The sequence below is a fragment of the Acanthopagrus latus genome, chromosome 12 (assembly GCF_904848185.1).
Source record: "Acanthopagrus latus isolate v.2019 chromosome 12, fAcaLat1.1, whole genome shotgun sequence".
Taxonomy (NCBI): Eukaryota; Metazoa; Chordata; class Actinopteri; order Spariformes; family Sparidae; genus Acanthopagrus; species Acanthopagrus latus.
The window spans coordinates 2096752-2121084 of NC_051050.1; the positions used below are offsets into that span (position 1 = coordinate 2096752).

Consider the following 24333-nt stretch of genomic DNA (forward strand, 5'->3'; position numbering starts at 1 on the left):
AAATAAAATGTCTCTCTGAATGGAGATGTGACCCTGTTTCCAAAAATATCCTTGTAGGTTTGTACTAGGCCTCAGTTTGCTATTATTTGATTAATTGCAAATTGGATGTTCTATTGGTCTTTGGTCTATTCCCAGTTGGTTGTGCCTGGTGCACCATCCAAGGGAGCCACCTCAACTGGCTACTTCTGATGCAAAGGAGCAGAAGCTCTACTCCAAGATCCCTACGAATGACCGAACTCTACACCATGCGCCCAGCCACCCTATTGAGGAAACTAATTTTCGTCCACTTGTATCGATAATCTCCCTCTTTCAATCACTATCCAGAGCTCATGGCCGTAGGCAAGGGTCGGAACGTAGGTAGACTGGTAAATTGAGAGCTTCAACTTCTGCTCAGGACCTTCTTCACTACAATGGTCTGGAGCAGCACCCGCAGTACTGCGGATGCCATACCAAACCTCCTATCCATCACCAACCCCTATATTCCCATCACTCTTGAACAAGACCCTGAGATACTTGAACTCCTTTGCTGGAGCAGGAGCTCTCCCCCCAACCAGAGGGGGCAATCCACTATTTTCTGGCAGGGAACCATGAACTCAGACTTAGATTTGCAGACCCTCATCCTGACCGCTTCACACTTGGCAGCAAACCACCCCAGTGCCTGCTGGTGGTCACAGGCCAAAGAAGCCAACAAAACCACAGCATCTGCAAAGAGCAGTGATTTTTTTTGAGGTTCACTTTACTGCCCATGGCTGCGCCTCAAGATCCTGTCCATTAGGTCCAATAGTCACTGGGAACAGGCTTGTCTTGGTGCCGAGCATACAGACACAGCTCTTACTCTGGTCATAAAGGGACTGGATAGCCTGTAGCAAAGAGCCTGGTACCCTATACTCCCGCATTATCCCCATTAGTACTCCCCTTAGGACCCAGTTGTGGGCATTCTTGAAGTCCACAAAACACATCAGAATAGCTTTATTGCCTGGGGAGCTTCTTGACACTTCAGTGACCTCTGTCAGTGGTATGGATGAGTATTCCCCTGAGTCTTTAGACTCTGTCTCTACTTCAGAGGACGTGGATTCAGGAGCTCCTCAAAGTGCCCCCCACCCAACAATATCCCCAGTCCAGGTCAGCAATTCTCCTCCCCTGCCAAGCACAGCCTGGTCTACGGCCCTGATTTCCCTTCATGAGTCGTCGGATGGCTTGCCCGAACCTCCTTGCGGCGGACTGAAACACCTTCTCCAAAGCCGTCCCAAACTTCTCTTACATCCAAGTTTTTGCAGCCACCACCTTTTGACAGCAGCTGCCTCTACAATGGAAGCTTTGAATATTGCACACTTGGACTCTATGTCCCCTGCCTGCGAAGCCAGGGGTCAGGGGACATTGCACCTGACCTCATCTCTCCACAGGGGGGCTCGTTCGCTTCACTCAAGAGATGGTCTATTAGCACAAATTAGAGCATGTATGTAAGGTAAGCAAGTATGTTGAAAAAAGAACAAAAAAGAAAGAAAGAAGCAAATCAAGCAGAGATGGTTAAACTAGATGTGACCAAAACCGAACAAGATTAAGGGCATAATAAGCTATTTTTTATCCTGGCCCCTCTACAAATACATATAACTCTGTCTAACTCTAATTGTTAAACCATGTGCTTTGTATTGTTTCCCCAGAAACCCTAAACATGAGGCAACTGTTTTCGTGTGATGTCGTGTGGAAGGTAGAATACAAATGAACTCTAACAACTTGAAGAGGTAATGAATAGATAACATCCCTTTTTTAGTGTCTTTGGAAACTGTAGGATACAGTGTTAAGATTTTGGATGCATATGAAGCGCTTCACCTCTCGCTCTCATCTGCAGCTTTCTCAGCCTCTTCTAGCTTCTGAAGAGCAGTAGCCAGCCTCTCCTGAGCTCGGTCCAACTCTTCCTCCACCAGCTGGATACGCCTGTTTAAGGATGCCACTTCTGCCTCAGCCTGTAGGGACACAATGCACACAGACACACACATTGCAAAATGATTGCATGACAGACATACTAGCTATAATAACTGCTATTATGGCAGAAGCCTGTAAAACAGTAGACAGAAATGTGCCAATATTTGAACCCATAACGAAAGAAGTCACAAACAAATAAAGAATACAAGACAAGTATTTAAGTTATCTATGTGTTGTATTTAGCTGTTGTCAAATGACTAGTAGTGTTAGATTAAAATAAATATTTTCTATATCTGCATTAGATTTTGAAAGAATATTCTTTTGTTGTTTTGGTGAATTGGGTACCACTGTGGGCACATTAGGTGCTGGTAGGAGGACAGGTGTAGGTCCAGAAGCAAGAGAGGCATGCAGTCAATTTCTTTGTTATTTATTAGCTTGCTTGTTTTTAATTTAAGAAACCGCAAAAACAAAACTTTACATGGATATTTGACCTCTGCTGCCTGCATACATTGCATGCCCATGGTGCAGCGGTGACTGCTGAATTCTGAATTTGATCAAAGTTTGATTTTGATAGTTTGACAAATGACGTCACCAAGAATGCACACTTCGAAATCAAATATGACTGTATAGCAAGAACAGGTTTTTTTTAGATTCATCCTAATCCAAACACCTGACTGGAATTCAAAATTCGAATCTATTTTAACAAAGACAAAAAATATTATCTTTTCAAAATGTTAACTATATTTTTCCACTTCTAGTTTGCAAATGAGATCTTGTTTAGCTTATGGATTGTATATTGAAGCCTGCTTACGCAATACTTAATTATACTATATTTTGTAGCATTCTTTATCTGTATTACTCATTCTAGAACTTTTAGCTCTTCAGCTGTAGCCAAGTGTTACTGCCACTCACGGACAAACACAACAAGATTGCATTTGCCTTCGCCTTACTGAGTGTTAACGGTACTCAGTACTGTGTGTTAGCATTGTTCGACATGTCATAGTTTATCGTTTCTGGATCTTTCAAAATTGCATGCTACAGAGAGAAACTGCAAGTGCACTGATGAATCCCGGTAGTCTCCGGTGTGTGGATGTGCAGACGGTTTGGAGGTGTGTTACCCTCTCCCGGGCCTGCCTCTCCATGTCCGCCTCCCCTTGCAGCAGCTCGGCGCGGTCCTCCGCCTCGTCCGCCACTTGCTGCAGTGTTTGGATTTTCCTTCTCACAGAGTCTATGGATGTGAACGCCGCCATGCTGCAAGGACTACACCTGCGTCTCCCAGGTGTCAACCAAGTCAGAGGCGGGAGTCAACGCATGACTCTTCCGGTCAGGATTACAAAATAAAGCGCGTGTCGACAGCGTTGTTATTCTAAAATGACGGTGGCAGGTTACAGGGGTAACGGGGTAAAATATATGTGTATTTTTTCATTGAAGAAAAATCTTAAAATATTAATTGGTGACCTATAACTACAATTGTTGTAAATTTGGAGCAGGTGGGTCATTCTATGACAATGGTGGCTCTCCTGTCCCAGCATTACTCACCAGGAAAAACACTCAAAAGTGTTAAACAATGTAACAAAATATACATATTGTATTGTAATTAAAGTGTGTTCTTGTTTTTTTTTGTTTTTTTTTTTATATATATCCTGAAGAGCATGGTTAGAGCCATGAATTTGGCTTGTCCCTTGGATAAGGAGTCATGGTTTAGTGACATATTTTGAATTTAAATTAATGTTTTTCTCCTGTGTTAAAGATCATAATACAAAGTAAGGTGTTATAGTTATTTAGTATAATACTAAAAACAGCAATTAATAATTAAAATAGTTTACAAAAAATAGCTGTCCCTTGATTTCATGTCACTGGTGTTACTATTCATAAAAGCCTTTATTTTGAAAAACTGCGGCATCCCTGCAAACATCTTTTTGGGTCAAGAGGTCATTGGAGGCCTGTCCATTTTGAAGATCACATGGTAAGTCAGCTCCTTCTCTTCCTATGTTGACAATTTTAAGAATTAACTAGTAATTTCATGTGAGGACATAAGATGTGTCACTGGTGTTACAGCGTTTATAGTAAGGGGAAAGGTAATATCATTAAAATGACTGATCAAATTGCATGATAAGCTGATATATTTATAAATTAAGATGTGTGGTTTTGCCTGCAATGTCCGCCATCTTGAATAAGCCATCTTGTCTGTGGATGTGTCACTGGCGTTACTGTCACTGGTGTTATTGTACTAGTTAGTAACACCAGTGACCAGTGGGTAACACCAGTGACGATCATTTGCACCTTTACATTGTGTCACTGGTGTTACTGTGTGGCATATTGGTGTTCTGGCATCAGCCTTGTCCAGTTTGTTTAAATATGGTTTTTGTATCTAGCTAACTGTCGCAACATTAAATAGTAAATATTTTAAGGATGTGACATTTCAAATTTAAAGACTCAATGCCAATTAATTCTAAAGTTATACAAAAATGTGAATGACATAAATTGAAAAACGTCACATTATAATACTGTACACATACATATTCAAACTAAATTGTTACTCATTTTGAAAAATGTATTAATAATACCATTAACCTTTCCTTTCTTATATTATATATGCAAATTAAATAGTCAAATTACATCCCAGGAAGCCTGAATTATCATCTAAAACATCGGTAACACCAGTGACGAAAAGGCAGATCAAGCATTTTTTAATATAATGTAATAAAAATATTAAAATACATTAAGCTGCAATTTATGTTGATTTATAATGGTAAGTGGTTGACTGTTATGTGACTATGTTTTAGTTGTTAAAAGAACAATACAAATTAAACATGAAATTGCTGCTCAAAAAGCAACCATTTTCATAGAATGACCCAGGCTCAGTGTGTGTTTAGTACAGCTATAGGTTCCTTGTTCCGTCTCTGTGTGACTGAAATGTGCCTAATGATGCCCAATGATGAGGCCTGATCCTCCGAGCGCACTTTAATTTGCATTCTTGAATCACACATGTCCATGCATTCCTTGTTCTGTGGACTAAAATTAAAAGGCATAGAAAAAAAGATGTGTTCCTTGTCATGTCATTATAGGCTCCATTATAAAAGCTATAGGTCTATAGTATTTCATATGACTTATTCTATATAGATTTATTTTTAAAGTAACTAAAAACTGGTGTGATAATTAATTAATTGCTCCACACAGACACTAATACTGTAAAGTAATATATTACTTTAAAATGAAGGTACCTAGTAATATGTAACATGTTGCATTTTGAACGTAATTTACCTAAGACTGGCTGTAAATATACTGAGGACTGTCAAGATCCAGAGATCTACAAATGGCCACATGGTGGCATTATTGGCTACATGTTTCTATAAATGGAGCACCTCCTAATGAAGCACCTGTCTGTCATGGATCATTCCTTTAGCACGTATAGTATTTAAGATTTTGAAGATTTGATTCACTCTCACATAGACTGCCATCATGTGTGACAATAAAGATCGACAGAGTAAACTTTTGAGTAATTTTTATTGGGCCTGCTGCACAGTGTTACTGCAATCATACCAAGTATACAACACTAATATTAATGAACAGCAATGCAATTTCTGAAGCAATTTAGGCAGAATTGCTGGCTGCTGAAGGAGCAGCTGAAGTGAGTGTATGGTGAGTCTAAATAGATAGGAAATTGATAAAAGGTGTGAATTATATTCTATGCATTTCAAGGTGTTGAAATAAGAGTGTTAGTGTAAGGACATGGGCATTGGGAAGGTAATTCTAGGGAAAATGGGTGATTGTTATTTATGGTGACCTTAAAAATTCCAGTTTCAGCATCTTTACATTCCATTACATTTTGAAGGAAAATATTGTACTACATATATCAGATCATTTTAGTCACTAATTTGCCTTAGACTCAGTAAATACCAGTTGTACTGCATATGTATAAGTAATATTTTAACACCATCTTTACTTTTACAACCTTTGGGTACTTTTAACCACATGGCTAAAAGTTAAAGGTGTTTTATGAGTTGCGTTTACATGAGATGCTTCGTGACTTTGGAGCATTCAAGGTTTACTTTGGCCTAGGACAACATTTTAGCAAAGTTCACAAATATATTAATTACTAAAGTCCTTAATTAACTGACACATGCAATTTTGAAAATAAATTTGAATCATATCAGTTGTAACTATTTAAAATGTTATAAATATAAATAAGTACAGTTATTTAAAGGACTATTGCTCCGACATTGACGACTGTACATGGAATCTGACTTCTCAGTTGCTTTTCCCATCATATCCCCTGCTGCATATCTGTAAAAATGAGTTTGTCAATTAAAGTGACATGACTTGAAATGTGCTCTGAGGCAGATATGTTCATGTTGAAGTTAACACCACCAACAGCAGCAGACTGCTGCGAGCATGAACTAATTTGTGCTTTGCTCAAATTAATTTCCATCTTTGGTAAACTCACAGTAACACTGCACACAGGATGGTCCCACTGCTTTCAGGACAAATAAAGTATGTCATCACTTTCACTGTAATGTGAGCATATTTTGCACTATAAATGGTCATAAATGCCATGACTCAGGACTGATTGAAACCTGATCAAATTTAGAATAAGGAGTCCTGGCTTAGGAGTAATTTAGAAAAAAGAAGAGCCACTCTGAGCAAGAAAAGGACAAAGACACTTGAGTGTTATTGCTATGTGTTACATATTATTTTAAAAGGTGTGATTGGTTGATCAACAAAATAAATTAAAATGCACTTTTGTGAAAATGGACACTGACATGGTGTAACAATGAACATTATTTTATGTGATGAATATCTCTGTTGAGTAACTTGTGACTCTAGAAAAGCCTAAGAAATAGTAGAAAATACAGACCTAGTTGCATAGTAGCCTATTGACATGCTGATAGCTGTTTGCTTACATGTATTTGCCATAAAAGTAATTTTTGCCTACTTACTTACTAGTCTATTTGCTAACAAGTGTAAAACCATATTTAAGTGAGCACAGGTGAGAAGTGTTTTAAAACAAGAGACAGACTGGAGACTGGAGACTGTGTGTGGTCACTTAATTAATGGAAAGTTGTTATAAATATCTTAGTGTTGAGATCACTTTCATTTCTGCTGTTATAATGTTATTGTGCTGGGCCAGAGATGTAAGCACACCTCTTATAAGTTCGATCACAAACATCATCCCTGCCAATCTTACTACTGCACATCACTGTGGAATTACAGTGAAGGGTTTTTTTTAACTACAGATGTAACTATAATGAAAATGTCACTCTAATTCACACTTTTCTTATCATTATTTGCCAACTCACAACATCACAATAATCAGACAGAAATGACTGCGTGCACGGTATTCATGGTGTTAAGACCAGTACGCAGGTTCTCACCCTCTGTGGATTTTTAAACATCCGGTAAATCTCCGAGAAGCGGGGGCGACGTAAAAGATCTGTACCAATACACACAGTCTCACCACCTGGGGAGTTTTATATGTCCGGAAACCTGCGTGGACGGTGGCAAACCCCTAGGTAACATTTAGGGATCTATAAGGTTTTCTTGCATTGACTGCTCCATTGCAATTCAATGTCAATATTCAACAATAGTCCACTATCAGACAAGTGCCTGAACAAGGATGGAATATTGGCAGAATAGCAAGGAGAAAGCAACTACTCTCCAAGAACATTGCTGCCTGCCTAAAGTCTGCAGAAGGCCTCATGGATGAACCAGAAGGCTACAGGAAGAACGCTCAGTGTTTGAGTGAGCACAGAATGGAACTTCTTACTTTAAATGAGAAATAAACAACAAACACTGTCAGGGTTGTATCATCGGTCAACCATATTTCATGTCTCTCATCTTCTTCCAGTATGTGTGTTTCTCTGTGTTGTTTGTTTGGCATGAATATGGCTACATGCTCTCTGCTCCTGAGTTAATTTGTATTTGAATAATTGCTGAAACTTTTATCAAACAGTTAATTCCCCTCAGCATTTTCTCCTCCAACTCCTTGAGCCATGGTAAATTGCTGTAACCTAAAGCAGCTTTGAAATTCACACAGTCACCTTTGCTAAATTTGACCACCCAATGATCTAGAGTGTAGTGGAATAATTTCTGTTAGGTTCAGGATTCTTCCAGCTGAAAATGGATGGAATGTTGAGGACACCAACAATCTGATGGTGACTGACCGCATCAGAAGAAGCACAGATCCCTCTCCTCCTCAGACATCAAGCCTGCGTTCCTTGCCAACTCACAGGTCATCCAACACAGCCATACAGAATGCAGAAACCATGCAGCAGAGTCGAGTTAGTCTCACTCCTGTAGGGCGATTTAGGTGAATGAGAGCTGGTGCGTGCTTCTATTGAGGTCCAGGAGGTCACGTTCTTGCTGCTTGTCCATCTCAACCATCCACAGGCAAAGCTCATCAGTAGCAGTGGGGGTACTGGTGGACAAATCCAACTCACCTCTTAATGCCCCGCTTAGCAGATTCAAGCCTATTTTAGCATTGATTAATTTGGATGGATACCAAGCAAGGTTTTTTTCTCTGCCACCTCATCAGCCATAGAACTGCATGATCGAGCTGTTAACGGATGCAACCTCGCCCTCCAGCCCCCTTGACAACCTGACCTGACTGGAGAACGGCAGAGTGTAAAAACCACCCACTTGTTGTTACTGCTTTTTCTATAGTACTATAATTCTGTGTTATCTTAATACATAATACATCACTGAGTCATTAGCTACAGGTATTTTTACAACACAAAACAAGCAGACATGAGCAGAAAACCAAGTCGTTTTTTTATATTAAACCTTACTTGTTACTTATGACAGGAAAATGATCATGTCGCTAAACGTTTTACACTCTACGTGAATGTTTTTCTGCTGGTCATTTAGGGGTATTGCGGTTTGGGTCGTATATATCCACCCAATGTGATGAACTTTGCATGAGCTTTATGAACCATTTGTTAGGAATTACCAATTCAAAGTGTGAAAATGTCCCTATACCATAAGCTTGTTGCATGCGTCAACATATCTCCTCCTTTCCAGCTTGTTAGATCCAGACAGGGATGCCCAGCCTCACCACTTACCTTTAGCACTTGAGCCCCTTGCCTGTGCAATCAAGGCAAGCCAAAACATAACTAGTATCACACTTTTCAACGGGGGTGTCACCAGGGATTTTGGACCCCATGAAAAGAAATCTAATTGGGCCCTTGTATAAAACATTATACATTAAAAAATTGATGCCGTTTTATAGAAAACTCATTTTAATGATATTTTTGACATCATTCACCTATTTGTGAAAAGAACAACATGACAGTTACTTGGTTACTGCTCACTGTCTCCCTTGTAGTCCTGCATGCAGGTCTAATTTATCTCCACAGCTGAAGACTCACAGGTGGTGGCTTTGGATTTGGGGTGTGAAAATACATATATGAGGCTATATGGTTGTTGTGATTGAATCTTTCCAGAAAATCTAAACATTTCTCTGATTGTACTGAGAGTTGTAATGAGTCACACAGTCTGCATGCAGCAGGAATGTTCTCCTCTGTTCCTACTGCACAGCAGGAAGGTGAGAGTCCCAAACTACTGACCAAACACTCTGTTGTAGTGTAATTTCAACTATATTATACACATACACATGCTCTTTTTATTTCAGAACTGTTTTTAATACATGAAAATCATTCTGAAATAAATATGGATTATAGGCTATTATTATTTTACAACTCTCCTTTAACCCTCTGAAAATGACATTACTGTCTTCTGAAGGCCGTCATGGGCTCAGTTTTTAAGATTTATTTAAGCCATAAGCATCATAGAAATCTTGAAATTGGAATGAATCTGCTGATACCAAACATGTCATACTAGCTTACTGAGAATGGAGCTAAATAACTGTTTTTACCACGAGGTCCGTGACCTCAATGTGAAATGATTACCTGTAATAATAACTTTCAGTCAGCACTTAATGAGGGATGAGATGAGGATGAGGAACCTGCTGCTGCTCAGACTGAGAAACTAGACTCATGGCTGTCTGACTGCCTTCAATCTTTACAGCTGCTGACATCAGCTTTAACTGCTGTTAAACTGTGCTAGCTGTGAACTGTGCTCACCTTTCTTCTGAGAGAAATGTGTGAGGAGTTGTCTTCCCTCTCCTTGCTTTCTGTCCCTTTCTGCCTTTTCCTTTCATTTAAGACTCTGTGGTTCAGCTTGTTGATGAGCAGCAGCCACTCTGCTCCTTCAGCTGTTTGGAGACACATCTTCTGCACCTACAGCTGCAGGGGTGGACTGAACCATTATGTATTGTGAGGGGTGAGAGGGGCCTCAGACAGCCTCCACTAATTTTTTATACAGAGTAAAGTCTCTCATCTGATTTATTCTGCCAATTTTAAGTTAGTTATGACACTAATTACTTACTAAAATAAAAAAATAAAGTAAAAACAACATTTTTGTTTCAGGCCTTTCAAGGGCCCCCTCCCCCTCTGGTGCCCTGGTAATCAGTCCCACTTTGCCCCAAAGTTTGATGCCCCTGCTTTTCAATAATGATTTTAAAACTAACCTTACACAGATGATATGTCAATGAGCTGATCCTTTAGATATTGGCTTACATGTCATGGGTACCTGACCTATAGTGTGGAAGTCACAGGGGATGAAATATCTTGGAACAAACATCAGATCCCCATCATAGCACTTTTGTATAGGATGGCCCAGAGCTCTTTAAGTAGCGCTTAACATGAACATACTCCCCAAGTTAGCCTTCATTTTTTATGCAGTTCAACTCAAATTCCTACAGAAATGTTTTTTCTTTTTCTTTTTTTTTTAATCATACAGATGCAGGTAGCTGGAGCTGGCTGGGGCTAAATGAAATTAGAAAAAACATGCTACCCTAAATTCCTTCTGGTATCACCATAAACATGCTAAGTGCATTGAAACCTCTTCCATTCTGTTTCATGTACACGATGCAGAATTAAACCTCTATCTAATGATATATCGCAAAATTAAACTATTCAATAATATTATATAAATATACTGTAAATTTGACTTTAAATGCCATCCATTAAATTTACATTTCTTGTAAAAAGAGTCAGTTTGTCAATATAATGTTGTCTTACCTGCAAACATTTAGCAGTTGTTTGAACACACTGTTTCGCAAATTTACACTGAATTTATGAAAGACAACAACATTTCATTGATGGTAAATGTGTCACATTTTAAACAACTCAGTAAACAGTTGTCAATATAGACAAATTCTATATGTCCCTAGAATTATTTGGGCCTACTTGTGTTCTTGTGAACAGATCAGTGAGATTGTTTTGTTGTATCTGAGTAAATATGAATAGTCTGTGCATATTTAAAACACGGGGAGCTAAGACTAAATTTTCAACTTTGCAGTAAACAAGTTCAACAGTTTGAGTAGTGATATATGAAACATTTCAGAGTAACTGCATTTGCAGTCAACAATACGACACCTGTGTTATTTGTGTGAGTGATCAGATGTCGCTGGACTGAGTACAATAGGTTAATGTGGTCTCAATATTGCAATCTGTCTGCAGTAATTCCACAACTGGCATCAGCTCCCATCACTTACATCTGTTGCTTTTTTCTCTGCTTGCTCCAGCTTCTCCTGGGCATCCTTCAGAGACTCTGAGTATTTGTCCAGCTCATCCTCCACTCCTTTCAGCTTCTTCTGCAGACCCAGCAGCTCTTCCTCCAGCTGCAGGTCAAGTAGACCAACACACAGTGCACATACACAGAAACAGAATATATCAGATAATTGTAAAATGGTATTTGACACATATGTCCATTAAGAATCCTCTCATTTAATTTTCTCATTTAAATCTCATTTAATTCTATCATATATTTTGTCATTGTAATTTGTGCACCACATGGTTTTGTTGGCCTGTTCTGTACATGTAACAACTCCTGCATGTCTGTCTGTTCTGGGAGAGGGATCCCTCCTCTGTGGCTCTTCTTCTCAGAACAATTGTGGATGGGTGAAATAATACATCTTCAATGAGGAAAATATTAATGACACTGCCTGCAGTGATTCGCCTAGCTGGCAGAACAATGAGTCTGTCTCTTCATGAAGAAAGAGACTGTGCACATAAACGCACAAGGGAAGTATCTTAACTTAACTGATTATTGTAACAAGTCTTGTAACAAGCTGACAGGGTTGGTCAGGATATAAAGTACATTTATTTTCTCTGTGAGGTTACATACAGTGGCATTGTTTTGGAATAAAGCAGCTGCCCTCCAGCCAGATCAATCCTGAGCTCCACCAGAGCAGTCCAAAAATGTGTACTTCATAATCTAAAAGTTTAATTCTGAGCATGATCAAAATCAGTCCTCTGTCCTATTAAGTTTATAAGTGAAGCTTTGAGTTTTGCTGCTTTCCCCTTCACTGGGGAGAGATATGTTTCACATCAATTTGCCAAGGGGCTTGGGAGATGATGGGAGGCAGAGTGATGACACGCAGCAAGAGACCATGGGTCGGACTTGAACCGTGGACCTCTGCAGGGTGTTCATATATGGGTCCCACACTCTAATAATTACTGGAGTGTGTCGAAATGAGGCATTTTAATGATTCAATGATTTCATGTGCTTAAACACACTAATCAAAACACATAGTCTTCTTTTTCATGACTGAATAAACAAATGGTCCATTTCAGAATAATATATGTATAGTATGTTCTCGAACAATAACTATTGATGTATTAATGTGTTAAACTCACAACTTTAAATGAAGTATAAGTAAGCGGTAGGGCTAATGCTAACTAAACTAACAAAAGCTTTAAAATAATTCTACTGGGATAAAAGCATAATATATGCCACTGAGATGTAATGAGGTAGAAGAATATAGGTTTAAAGGGTATCTATGCTGTACATGTTTTTTCTGAGGGAAAAGACATCTCATGCTGACATCTTGCAATTGAATGAATCTAAGCACACTCCCAGGAGGAGAGGGGGGGAGCCCAGTGGCTGGGAGCCGACTGGGAAGCGGCTGGCAGTCAGCTGGGAGTTGAAAAACCGAGGTGGCTATAACTGTAGGACCACGTCTGAGAGCTAAAGTGTTTGCAGTTTTTTTTAAATGGCCAAACTGAATGAGCACAAATGAATAGCACAAACTGGGACCCTACATCCATCCTCAAAAATAGTTTCAAACCTTGGGCTGAGAGCAACAACATGTATGGGTGGGTGTCAAAGGTGCACCATGTAAGAATCACTGTTGACAATATTTTTAAAAAATATCAACAGAATGTAAAAAAAATAAGTTTTAATGCTGACAGCCACATATTGCTGCAGAGACATCTGCTGAAGACATCATGCTAACTGCAGTTATATAGATAACTGAGCTTACTACCTAATGGCAGCTACAGTGAGTAACGGTCAGTGATAACGATGGTAATGTGCTGACCCCTATTGGTTTGAAGGATGAATTTGCAAGGGGCCAATTCTTACATATGGCACCTAATTGCATCAGTAGGAATGTGGTGAAGGAAGCATGTTGTTGTTTTTCCTGTGAAGCCACTGTGATTGAATACTGATTACTGTGGATGTCTCTATATTGTGTTTTATATGTTGCAATTTATTATGTTATGACTTTGATATAGCTAGTACCTTGGCTAGGTCTCTCTTGTTTAAGAGATCTCAAGTGGTTTTCCTGGCAACATATAGGTGATATAACAAACAAAAAAACCCCTGAATAATGTGCCCTTTGAATAGCAAGAAAAATACTGCACATCTGACTATAGACCAGGGGCTTGTTTGTCAATGGCAATTAATATTTTGCAGATAAATTCAGCTATTCAGTATAACTGTAATCCAGCAAGTGTCTGCTTATTTTCAGCCAAAAGTTGACATTTTCATTCCTAGTGCCCACGTTGTGTAAATAGCAAATGAACTTGTACCCATCTGCGTGTCCTTGTGCCTGTTGGTCTTAAAATTAGATGTGGCCAGGTGCATCGTTGGTGGATTGCTATGTTGAGGCAGCAGAAAGTAACTGCTCCACGGACCAACAGAAAGCTGGTCTAAAGTCAGTGTTGCATTAGATAGTAAGATGAGCCTGCACAGGCAGATCCACAATACGCATGCACTCTGCTTTAATAATTAGAAGGGCTGTTTCATTTGAAATGTTTCCATGAAACTGCATGTCACCGCACTTTTTAAGCAGCAAGACTAAAAGAAGAGGAAGAATCCTTATTTATCACATACACTCATACAATGTTAATTGTAGTGAGTTGTGTTCTCTGCCTTCAACCTATTCTAGAGGAGCAATGGGCTGCCAATGAATCGCGCAAGGGGATCACCTCCAAATCTAAGCCAGTGGCTTGGTCGACGGCAATGACTGGAAAAGTAACTCAGTATACAGGTTTCGATGATTGGGGACACTGGAGCACCCTCAGGGGGAGGACCTTCCTGCTGTGGGGTGTTAATTACTAGGCCACTGTACTGTTATAAACTTGACAGGACAGAGGAAACTCTCCAGAGGAAAATGAATAAACTTAGGCCTGATCTTCAGTGAACATGAGTGCTGCTGTTAAAATAACAATGAAACAGGTATAGGCACACCTGACTTTTACAGAGAATGGGAAATGGCACAAAACACACCCATTAATTAGGACATTAAATACAACCTGTGCCTTACTTTGTTCCCTGGTTATGCCATTTAACAAGCAAAGGGGGGTTGAACACACCCACAATGACCTTGTGCCATGCACTTTAGACCATGTGATACAGATCATTAGGCTTCTAATGTTTCTGGTAACCTACTGACCTTTGCTCTGGTACTAAAATCAGGCAAGTGAGGCTTAAAGGCTCATTTCATAGAACAATTTGTCCCCTAATGGCTTAGAGCCCTCAAGAACTTAATATAAGAATTAGTTAGAATAGATAAATGTGAGATTGTGAGACCCTTCCCTTTGGTCTTTTATTATCCAATGACTCATTACCAAAGATTTAGCAAGTTGTTATTTGAAACAACTGCTTCAAGGACTATAAAAAGCTGAGAGTAAATGACAGTGATGTGGCCCTACCACAATGTCCCCGGGACAAATGTCCTTTCTATATCACTTCTGACAGTCTCTCCGAGCCTGTAGCCATGTAAGGCCTCTCAGTCACAAATAGCCTAGAGCCGTCCTAATCCTGCTGTAGGCATCGTGGCAACTCCCAAACCAACAGCCTTGACTGTCTTTCTCTGAGGAGTAACAATTCAAAGAAGGTGGGGGTCTTTAGAGGGTACACAGAAATAGACATGGCCATATTTAATGCTCATATGGAGAGACAAGTTATTGTGCAAGCATTGTAATGGTCCCAAGCTGGGATCCTCTGGGAACAAATGTTATGTACTGTAAATAGACGCATTGTTGAGGGTTTCTGTTAGGGTTCAGGGCTGGGCCGTTAGACGATGCCATCGTCCATCCCGTAAAGCAGCAGTTGTTGCAATTTGTGACATGCTGGGGGGAAAATGACAGGAAGTTTGTTGCTGCTTAGTGCATTATAGTTACAGCCCAAAGTCATGTTTATTTTCTTATTAACCCAGATCAGTTAGGTTGTATTGGTGGCAGGTGTGTTTCTTTTCTGATAGACACTGTTAGTGTGTTTCTTTTTTTCAAGCTGTTATTATCCCAGATAGGAAAAATGTTGTGTCCCAGATCTGGTCCACACTGTATCCCATTTGGAATGATGCCACTTGGATGGTTCACTCCCGTTTGCCAGATGTGAGCCACAAGCAGGTCATACCATGGCCACATGTCAGCCAAGAGCGGACCAAATGAACTGGCCCAAATCTGGGCCACAGTTAGAATCCATTGTGGTGTGCTGGATCTGGCCGTGGTATGGCCCTGCTTGCAGCTCACATCTGGCGAACAAGAGTAGTAGTAACATCCAAGTGCCATCATTTCATGCAGTATATGGGCTGGATGAACGTGTCTGGTGCAGTTTTGCTAACTACCTACTCTTCACTTCTCAGTTACAGCTTGCTGGGTCTGAGCAAAGATAAGTTATGGACATATGCCAATTCAGTAGACATCACCCAGTCTTATTAGGGCTACAGTGATATACTGGTTTCAAGGTATATTGCGATATAAAAAATATGTTTTTGTATTTATATTAATTTTCATGCCCATCAGAACATAATCTTTTGTGAAATTAGGAATTATAATTTTATTGTTCAACATTTGCGCTTGTTCAACGAATAATCCTCCTGTTTGATTGCTACCTGATCTTGTCAGCTACACTGTGGGGACACACAGGAGAGACACATGCCATCAACAAAAGAGCATCACAATGTTGTTAAGCTGAATAAATAAGCTGGAAACTGTTGCTGGATTTAGCAGGCAGGATTTAGCATTTAGCAAATATTGCATGAAGTCAAACCAGTGGATGGTGATGTTCACTGGTTGGTCAGAAAATGGCCTTATGTCCACCTCAGACTTAGTGAGCTGTCACAGTCTTCGGTCACAGGGTATGTTCCTTGACAAATTCACCATTATCACATCTTGTGTGACTAGAGTTAGACCAGGCAAGTTTTTTATTCTGTAACCCCTCTAGTCTTTTTTTCGAAATGGTTTTTAACAATATCAACCATAGATGGCACCATTCTGAGGCTATGACAATATTATGTTAAAGCTATATGTAAATTCCTTGTTACATTGGTTGTTTACTGTATATAATGCCTAACAGGTTATCAGGTCAAAGCTTCCTTTCCAGTTTACTTTGCAGTTTTTGAATTTCCTGTTTTATTGCTGAAATACATAAAGGTTCATATGCTACCATATCACATTTTACTATATGATGTGACAATTTACAACATGTGATTGGAGTATAATTAAGATGACATAAACTGCTGCACTGAACAATTTTTGTCATGATCTATTTCCATCTCTGTTGCACTAGTTAACTGTTTAAAAAACACGCACACATATTCAGTCCTGTGTCTTCACGTTATGCAATTCAGTGCAGTCAAGACACTAATGTGGTTTCATGGACTCTGATTGGCTAGGCTGAGAACTGTAAAGTTCTGTGCAACTTTTGTGTTGTGCTATGTTGTTTATCCATTTACCCAGTGACATCAGCGACTTGAAAACGTTAACTGTACTTAACTTGCCAAACACTGACTGTGAAAGTTTTGTCATTCAGTTATTATTGATCCAATAGACATTTCAAGTAATTTGTATCAAGAAAATGTGAGCTTCTTATATTTGTGGATGGCCCTGTGCTTATTCACTCTTCATTAGCTCTGTGAGAGATGGTGTACCACAAGGTTTCATATAAGGGCTCATCTTCTTTTCCGTATGCTGCCCCTAGGTCACATTATTGATATCTATTACCATTGTTACAGAGACAACTCACATTTATTTAGATAGCTGAGCTCTTACATCTTGCCAGGGACTGTCGACTAACTAATAAAAGCATTACATGGTATGAAAATACAAATGTGTTCTTAAAGAATTGTGATAAATATATCTATTGATTGGGACATTTTTGAACTTAAAAAATAAACTTGTCAGTGCCCTCAGACAAACTGCACTAAACTAATATCAGACAATTAACTCATTTTGAAAGTACTAGGTTGCACCTGAAACAAGAGCGTCCTAAGATTTTGTTTATCACCTTTTAGGCAGGACTATACAGCTTTATCTGAACACTGGCCACAACTCTGAGCTAACTGCATATGCTTAAGACAAGTCACACAAAAAAGAAAAGTCAGCCAAGTGACTGGCTGACCTCATTACTCAGATACCTGTGGCCATACAAGATCAAGGAAGGATGTAGCAGCAACACTGTGAAGTGTTTTAATGCTTATGAGTTCAATAAAGGCATCTGTCAGGAGGTAGACTACAGTCTTGGTTTATGGATCCTAGTGGTTTTTCTCCATACCAACCCACCCTGCTCCTCAGCTCACTGGTCCTTCTTGATAGTGCAAAGAATCTGACTGGTTAAATCCAGTCTGCGTTTGCACTCACTGTCCGAGAGGCTGCTGTTACATATTCAGTCTCTGCTTAAAACCTTTGACGAACTTCATTTACAAACTTGGAATTTTTTCTTATCTCTTGTTTGTGTTGTTGTTTGAGTTCACCTTTTTATGTCGTCATTCTTAATGCCTTATTCATAAGTAATGTACTGTTTTCAAAAAAAGTGCTTCATTATATTCGGCTACTTTTCATAAGATCTAGAATCAAAGATATTCCTGTATACAACAAATTCCAGCACGAAGCGCCTATAAAACCATGACTTGCTTTAATATCGGGTGACCGACTGATGGAGCTGCTTATGAAGCGCACACAGGCTGTTACTGTACCTGTTTGCATTTGTCCTCCGCTCCTTTCTTGTCCCCCTCAGCCTGCTCTGCCCGGTCTATCGCGTTCTCTTTATCCAGCTTCAGCATCTGCATTTTCTTCTTGATGGCCTCCATGTTTCTTGAGTTAGTGGGGTTTTTTTTTTCCTCAGCTGAAGGAGAAGTGTGTTCGGTTATCCGGACAGAGACAGGCACCGGTCTGTGGCGGGGGCAGATGTGGACAGGAGCGCGCGGTCGGACTTGTGTAAGCTGCTCGCTGAGCTCGAGGATGGAATAGCAGCTGCACGAGCCCCATACTGTTCTCTTTTTTTTCCTCCGCTGTGGAGCCGCACTTGGATATTGCCCATATTTAGGCAGCGAGAGTTGACCAGTGTGTGCGTGTCGCATGTCCTCATCACGTGTGATCACATCAGGTCTGTATACATCAATTTCACCACATTCGCACATGTCAGCTCTCCACCTGGGACATCGGCGACGGAAACAAATGATAAACCTACACTACACATCCCAGATAGCAGTAGAACATTAGCATGTTATTATCATTTTGATCGGGAGACCACTTCAATTAATTTAATTTAAAACCACAATGATATTATATAGGCTATGGCCTACGGGATGAGTTTGTATGTATAAGTATGCTAAAGTTGATCGGAAAGAGATCTTCTATCCTCTGTTTTGCATTTGTTTGTTTTCTGTTCTTTTTCATTTGTACTTGCTTCAGATTGAGTCAGTATTACCGCATGTTGATCCGATTGCAAACGAGGTTTTAATACAGCGCACGTTGATCCACAACATTGTTTCGATCCATGGATCTGGTGTTATGGCAGAGGATCACTGTACATAATTCGCAGAACAGGGTTAAAGCACTCCTTACTTAACCTTATTTTTGCTGGTGGGCCCAGAAGGAGGCTCATCTGTCCATTCCTTAGTTAAACCTCAATGATGTGTTAGCTGCTTCATATACTGTATGAATAAAAACTTTAAAAAAAAAAAAAACAACTGTGTGATTATCTAATGAAAAAGACAAGCTGGTTATGAACTTTCATATAAAATACAGTTCCTACATCGTTAGATGGATGGATGGATTATAGAAAATGTAACCCTTGCTACATACAGTACATGCAGACACAGTGGACAGTAGCTTCTTTGAATTTCACCATATTAACAACAAACTGTTGTTTTTTTCAGCTTTGTTGACAGAAACACATTGATCAGCATTGTAGAAGGTGGATCTGGTTTTGGATGAGGGGCAGCAGACTTTGAGACAATCACTGCCACTGGCACCTTTCAACCATCCAACCTGACCAGCAGGACCACCCCGGGGAGGAGAGGAATAGTTGGGATGTGGTCCATGACAATCCATTTTGGGTTAAAGGCTGCTCCTGGCTGATGTCCGGTTGCAGGGAAATAAAATGGAGATAATTGGACAGGCTGGTCAACGGGAAATAAGACCCTACTGTCCCCACATCTTTCCAGACCTGCCTCCACCACAAAATCCTGTATCAAGCTGTTCCCACTACAGCGAGACAAAGAGAGTTCATGTCATGTCTACAAAATTGATGTCAACAGTTTCACTGAAAACTGGCTTTATTGAATATAAATCTCTGTTACAGTGCCAATGAAGTGGTGCTGCTGTACTTCAGCAGTTACAACATGGTTAAGTCAAAATGTGAACAAAAGACAAAAGGCTTTGCATGATTACAGTCATTTTTATAGAAGGCAAACTGTAATAGTTGTGCCATGTTTAAAAATAATAAGTAAAAGAAAATAAAGACACATGTGTTGTAAGTTTGGACTTATATGATGTTTTGATAAATTATTGGAATGAGTTATGAAGTAAGTGCACAAAGAAGGTAAATGGTTGGCACCTGTCATATCATTTATGAAGGCACTTTATAGCACACATTTACCAGGAACAAAGACTGAGCTGATATGAGGGACAGGAATTTTCTAGAGAGTATCAAGCACTACATCAAATACTACATCGGCACAGAGAACATGTTACTGGAGTGACTCGCTAGACACCAAGCACCCACATACAGTCTGTATGATGTCAAATGTCTTGAAGTTAAATATATGGCTTCATAATCTTTACACAAACAAGTTCTCTGATGCCTGAATACTGCAGCTGTTCAAATCAAAACACTTTCAGAAATAATTTTACCAAGATAGCAACCTATAGGAAGACACCTTTTCTAATACATTTAATAGCTCAATTTTGCATTCTTTGATTTGATTTGTTCGACTTAAAAATGGCAACATTTATTTCATTAGCCTTGTATCTGATTTGAACAGTATAACATGTAACATGCGGAATATTAATCGTCATTTGACCACAGAGTTTTAGCCTCTGAATGTGTTCACACACACACACACACACACAAAAAAAGCATGGAAAATTTGCATAGATTACGCATAGTTTGCATAAAAATAAGAAATGTGCTTGTCTTTGTCATTTTATGAAACCACACAGCATGTACCGACGAAGACATGCAATCCAGATAAAGAAAGATGAAAAGAGAGCTGGATATATTGAAAAGTAAATGATCATAAGTAAAGACATCTTAATAAGCACATAAAGTATATATTCATATAATTTGGTATGATCAAAATTCATAATCAATGGCATTAATAAGCTTTTGACTGAAAATTAAATACAGAAATAGACTGATAATAATGATCCTGATACATCACTGTAGAATTGGAGTCAATCTGCCTAATGTTACATCTCTACAGAAGCATGAAGCCTCCTTCCTCTAAATGTCGCTGGGAGATGGTCCTGAGCATGGATCACTATTGCATTGTGGATGTGTTGGCTCACACAAACTCTCACTGTTCCTGTCCGTCCTCCCGCAGCTCAGAGGGAAGGAACTTGTACTGCTGCTGTCTGATCATTGCCAGCTTCTTTCTGGCATCCTCGAGCTCCCTTTCTTTACGTAGCATCTCCTCCTGAGCAGCGATGATCTGCAAAACGACACAGTCTGTCAGTATACTGAGGACACACAAGTTTTAATCACACGCCCTATCAATGGCAAAAACAGATCTACAGTTCATTTGCTAAGCCCCTCACACTTATCTAAACCATAACTAGACAGGTCTGTCAAGATAACGAACCTAAACCTTCCCAAAACCTTCCACATGGTGTGCACGATGTTCTAGTTTGGCAAACAATAGTCAAGAAAGGACAGTCAGTCAGAAAGTTATGTTTATTTAATCTACTTTCCAAAACCAAAAACACAAGCAGAGGTATAATGTGTGTATATTTATTTACTGTAATATACGCTGCTAACATCAGAGTGGTGGTAGACTAACCTCCTACAGCATAATTACCCTTTTCACACTAGCAAAAAACCCACACAAAAACCCATTAATACCCACTAAAATCTGGCTTTTGTGAAGTAAAACATACATTCACATTTCACACAAATGCCAGATGTTTTTTTTTTACCAGTGTTAAAGGGGTTTATATATTATCAGGATTTAATCCTGTCCTGTACCATGCAGTAGTCAGTTATTTATAGCCTGTGTAACCTGTGATATGAACCCAACATCTGGGTAAATGTGTTAATTTACAATCGTTTTCACAAGCGATGTTATGATGTGTGTATATTATATCTCTCCATCCGTCTCTGACGTTAATAGCTGATTATAATTGTTTTACCCTTTATGTAATAAAACCTGCATTCATGCTAATATATTCAGCCCTGGATGTAACTGTATTAAAGTTTACACTAACATTAGCTTCTCTTTCTCCTTATTGGATTTGGGACATTTAACTTCAACTAATTTGTCTCCCAAAATAGCACTGCGTTAGCTAAACACTGTTACCTTGTCTTACCTGACCTTATCCCACTGTAAAACCCTAAACTCCTTGAAAACAACAAAAAATACCATTTCAAAATAAGTAAACATAAAAGCAAAGGCTAAATGTAACCTGTGTGATACTGTCCAATAGGATGTCTATGGTGAGCATGCAAACAGAGTTATCATGAGTAAGTGGAGAAATACAGTAGTGGTCAAAAGTGTACATACACTTGTAACACGCACTGCCAGACCTGATATCTATAATCTGCACTGTAAACAGTGCACACAGTGATGCCATACCCCTATGCTTTTGTCAGTGAACTTAATATACTATATTGTGTTTACCCACTGTATGAACTGTGTTGTCTAGGTAAAGTTGCCTTAGCTTGAATTTAATTCCGTTCATACAACACTTAATATAAGTGAACCTTTTATTTGAAAAATAAATATTCTAACCTTCCTGGCACAATGCTGAAACTAAAGAAAAGAAGAGTGGTTGTCTTTCCTGATGAGGTCTTTACCACTGAAGAAGAGTGTTGTGAAAACAATTTATATACTAAATATTTGAAATGGTTTCAATACTCAATTTTTGTGGTATCAACACTCCAGGACTGGAGTCCTGATGCTGTACACAAGCACTGTTATCTGTTAATAAAAATTTGGAACTGTATGACTTCAACGATGTGGCAATCTTTCCCCGTGGTATTGAACATGGTATCAAATATCGATATTTTTCAATGTATTCTATCAAAGTTAGAAATTCCACTATTGTGACAACACTACTTCAGAATGACCCAACATAATGAAAAAAACTGCTGCATGTTGCAGCAAACAAGTATTTCAACCAGCTATTGAAACTAAAATGGCAGCTAACCCTAACCCTAACCCTAACGCTGGACCAGGCTGAAAGTGATATTTTGATAGCATCACATGTAGACGAATACGCACTTAATCACATGCACATATTTGGGCATGCAGCTGTTGTTATCTAATAAGTAACACTTGACAACAAATAAACATATCAATACATAAATGCTGTCCACCTCTGGAACAATCAAAACCATATTGTTTTCATTGCTAAATATCCTTGTTCCTTCATTTAGCAAAGCAGTGGTAGTGGTAATGCAGTACTGTCCATCCATAAAGTCCACGCAAAAAGCATGTAATTATAAGAGATCAATGAATAACTGGATGAAGATTAATCCATAGCCCCTGCTCATGAACAGTAAAGAAGTAATAAAATGAGTGCCATATGACCAGAATGCAGTGTCTGGGAGCAGTAAATTACATTTTGCAGAAGCTTGCTGGTGGGTAACTCCATTCACTTCTGCATGGTGACTGAATAACTGTTTTTCACATTTTTTGCGTGGTTAAAAGCTGGGTGAGTAATTCTGAAAAAAGAAAGACAGCTAACTGCCAAGTCCAGTTCCCAAAGATCACATACTGATGTCTTGGGTTAATTGTTTAAAACACACGTGGAGCATTCTCAAGGGGCCCTTCTGATAACGTCATTTGAAAAGCTGATATATCCTACCCTTTTCTTATCCTAACCTGTTCTGGCCTGCCCTATCACATCCATACATTGTCACTTGCCAAGCAAAAAAAAACCTGAGGCAACATCAGACAAGCTTGTTCTGAAGAGCAGAAAGGAAAACAGGATGCCAGTGCCACAGAGTCAAACATCAGACTAACCTCACATACTAACTGATGTCTTCAAGACCAACATTTAAATTAAAACTAATTATGGATGTTTCACTGACTTGTGTTGTCACTGTTCAGCCTGCCGCAGTTTAGTGTATTCCTTTTATGTAATCCACTGTACATATGACGGTCCCTCTGTACAATGCCACTGTCAGGCTGGTAGCGCTGGCACTTTGTTGCTACTGCTTGAACTAACATAACACAGCATTCCATCCTTGTTGTGGACACAGCAGTGAATGGAAGAGCTAGACAAGAAGAACCATGTCCGAACACAGGACCTTATCACTGTTTGTTAGTCTTTGTAACACTTTGGTGGTTTATATAAGTAATTGTCAGTAATAACCTAAAAAAAAAAGAAATCACCAAACATTGAGTAATAAATGTCAGAAAACAGAACTGATGAATAGTGGCACATCCTCTCAAAGCTGCAGGGAAACATGTCTTACTGGTTCTGTGCTGGAATTTGTGCCCCTGCTGTGTGTTTGAGATCCTTTTCTCACCTGAGCGATGCCTCCCACCATCTTACTCTTGACCACCACAGCCTGGTCATCCTGAGCATCAAATGCCGCTTTCTGTGCTGCTTTCACCAGGTTATCAGAGGCTCTCTTCACAGCATTTCCAGCAGCCTGCAAAAACACAAA

The 24333-nt window shown here is 39.4% G+C and overlaps 2 protein-coding genes and 1 long non-coding RNA gene across 13 annotated transcripts in view; 1 reads left to right on the forward strand and 2 right to left on the reverse strand.

Moving 5' to 3' along the window:
* tpm2 (tropomyosin 2 (beta)) overlaps positions 1 to 18453 on the reverse strand; it is a 32445-nt gene extending 13992 nt beyond the window's left edge. For 4 of the 8 annotated variants that reach the window (XM_037118334.1, XM_037118333.1, XM_037118336.1 and 1 more), the window contains exons 1-3: positions 18191 to 18453; positions 11480 to 11605; positions 1831 to 1964 (exon numbers count right to left, since the gene is read on the reverse strand). In XM_037118334.1, the coding sequence (XP_036974229.1) occupies positions 1831 to 1964; positions 11480 to 11605; positions 18191 to 18304 (374 nt within the window). In that variant the 5' untranslated portion in view covers positions 18305 to 18453. Of the gene's footprint in view, positions 1 to 1830; positions 1965 to 3041; positions 3234 to 11479; positions 11606 to 18190 lie in introns of those variants that run through there. The other 4 variants (XM_037118338.1, XM_037118337.1, XM_037118340.1 and 1 more) reach the window with 4 other exon arrangements.
* Positions 18454 to 18466: 13 nt separating this feature from the next.
* Positions 18467 to 20568, forward strand: LOC119030600. The gene is made up of 2 exons (XR_005078341.1): positions 18467 to 18600; positions 19376 to 20568. It is a non-coding gene; the product is annotated as an uncharacterized LOC119030600 (long non-coding RNA).
* Positions 19757 to 24333, reverse strand: part of tln1 (talin 1) — a 95604-nt gene continuing 91027 nt past the window's right edge. For 3 of the 4 annotated variants that reach the window (XM_037118328.1, XM_037118331.1, XM_037118329.1), the window contains exons 56-57: positions 24193 to 24318; positions 21017 to 21151 (exon numbers count right to left, since the gene is read on the reverse strand). In XM_037118328.1, the coding sequence (XP_036974223.1) occupies positions 21017 to 21151; positions 24193 to 24318 (261 nt within the window). Of the gene's footprint in view, positions 21152 to 24192; positions 24319 to 24333 lie in introns of all 4 variants that reach the window. The other variant, XM_037118332.1, reaches the window with a different exon arrangement.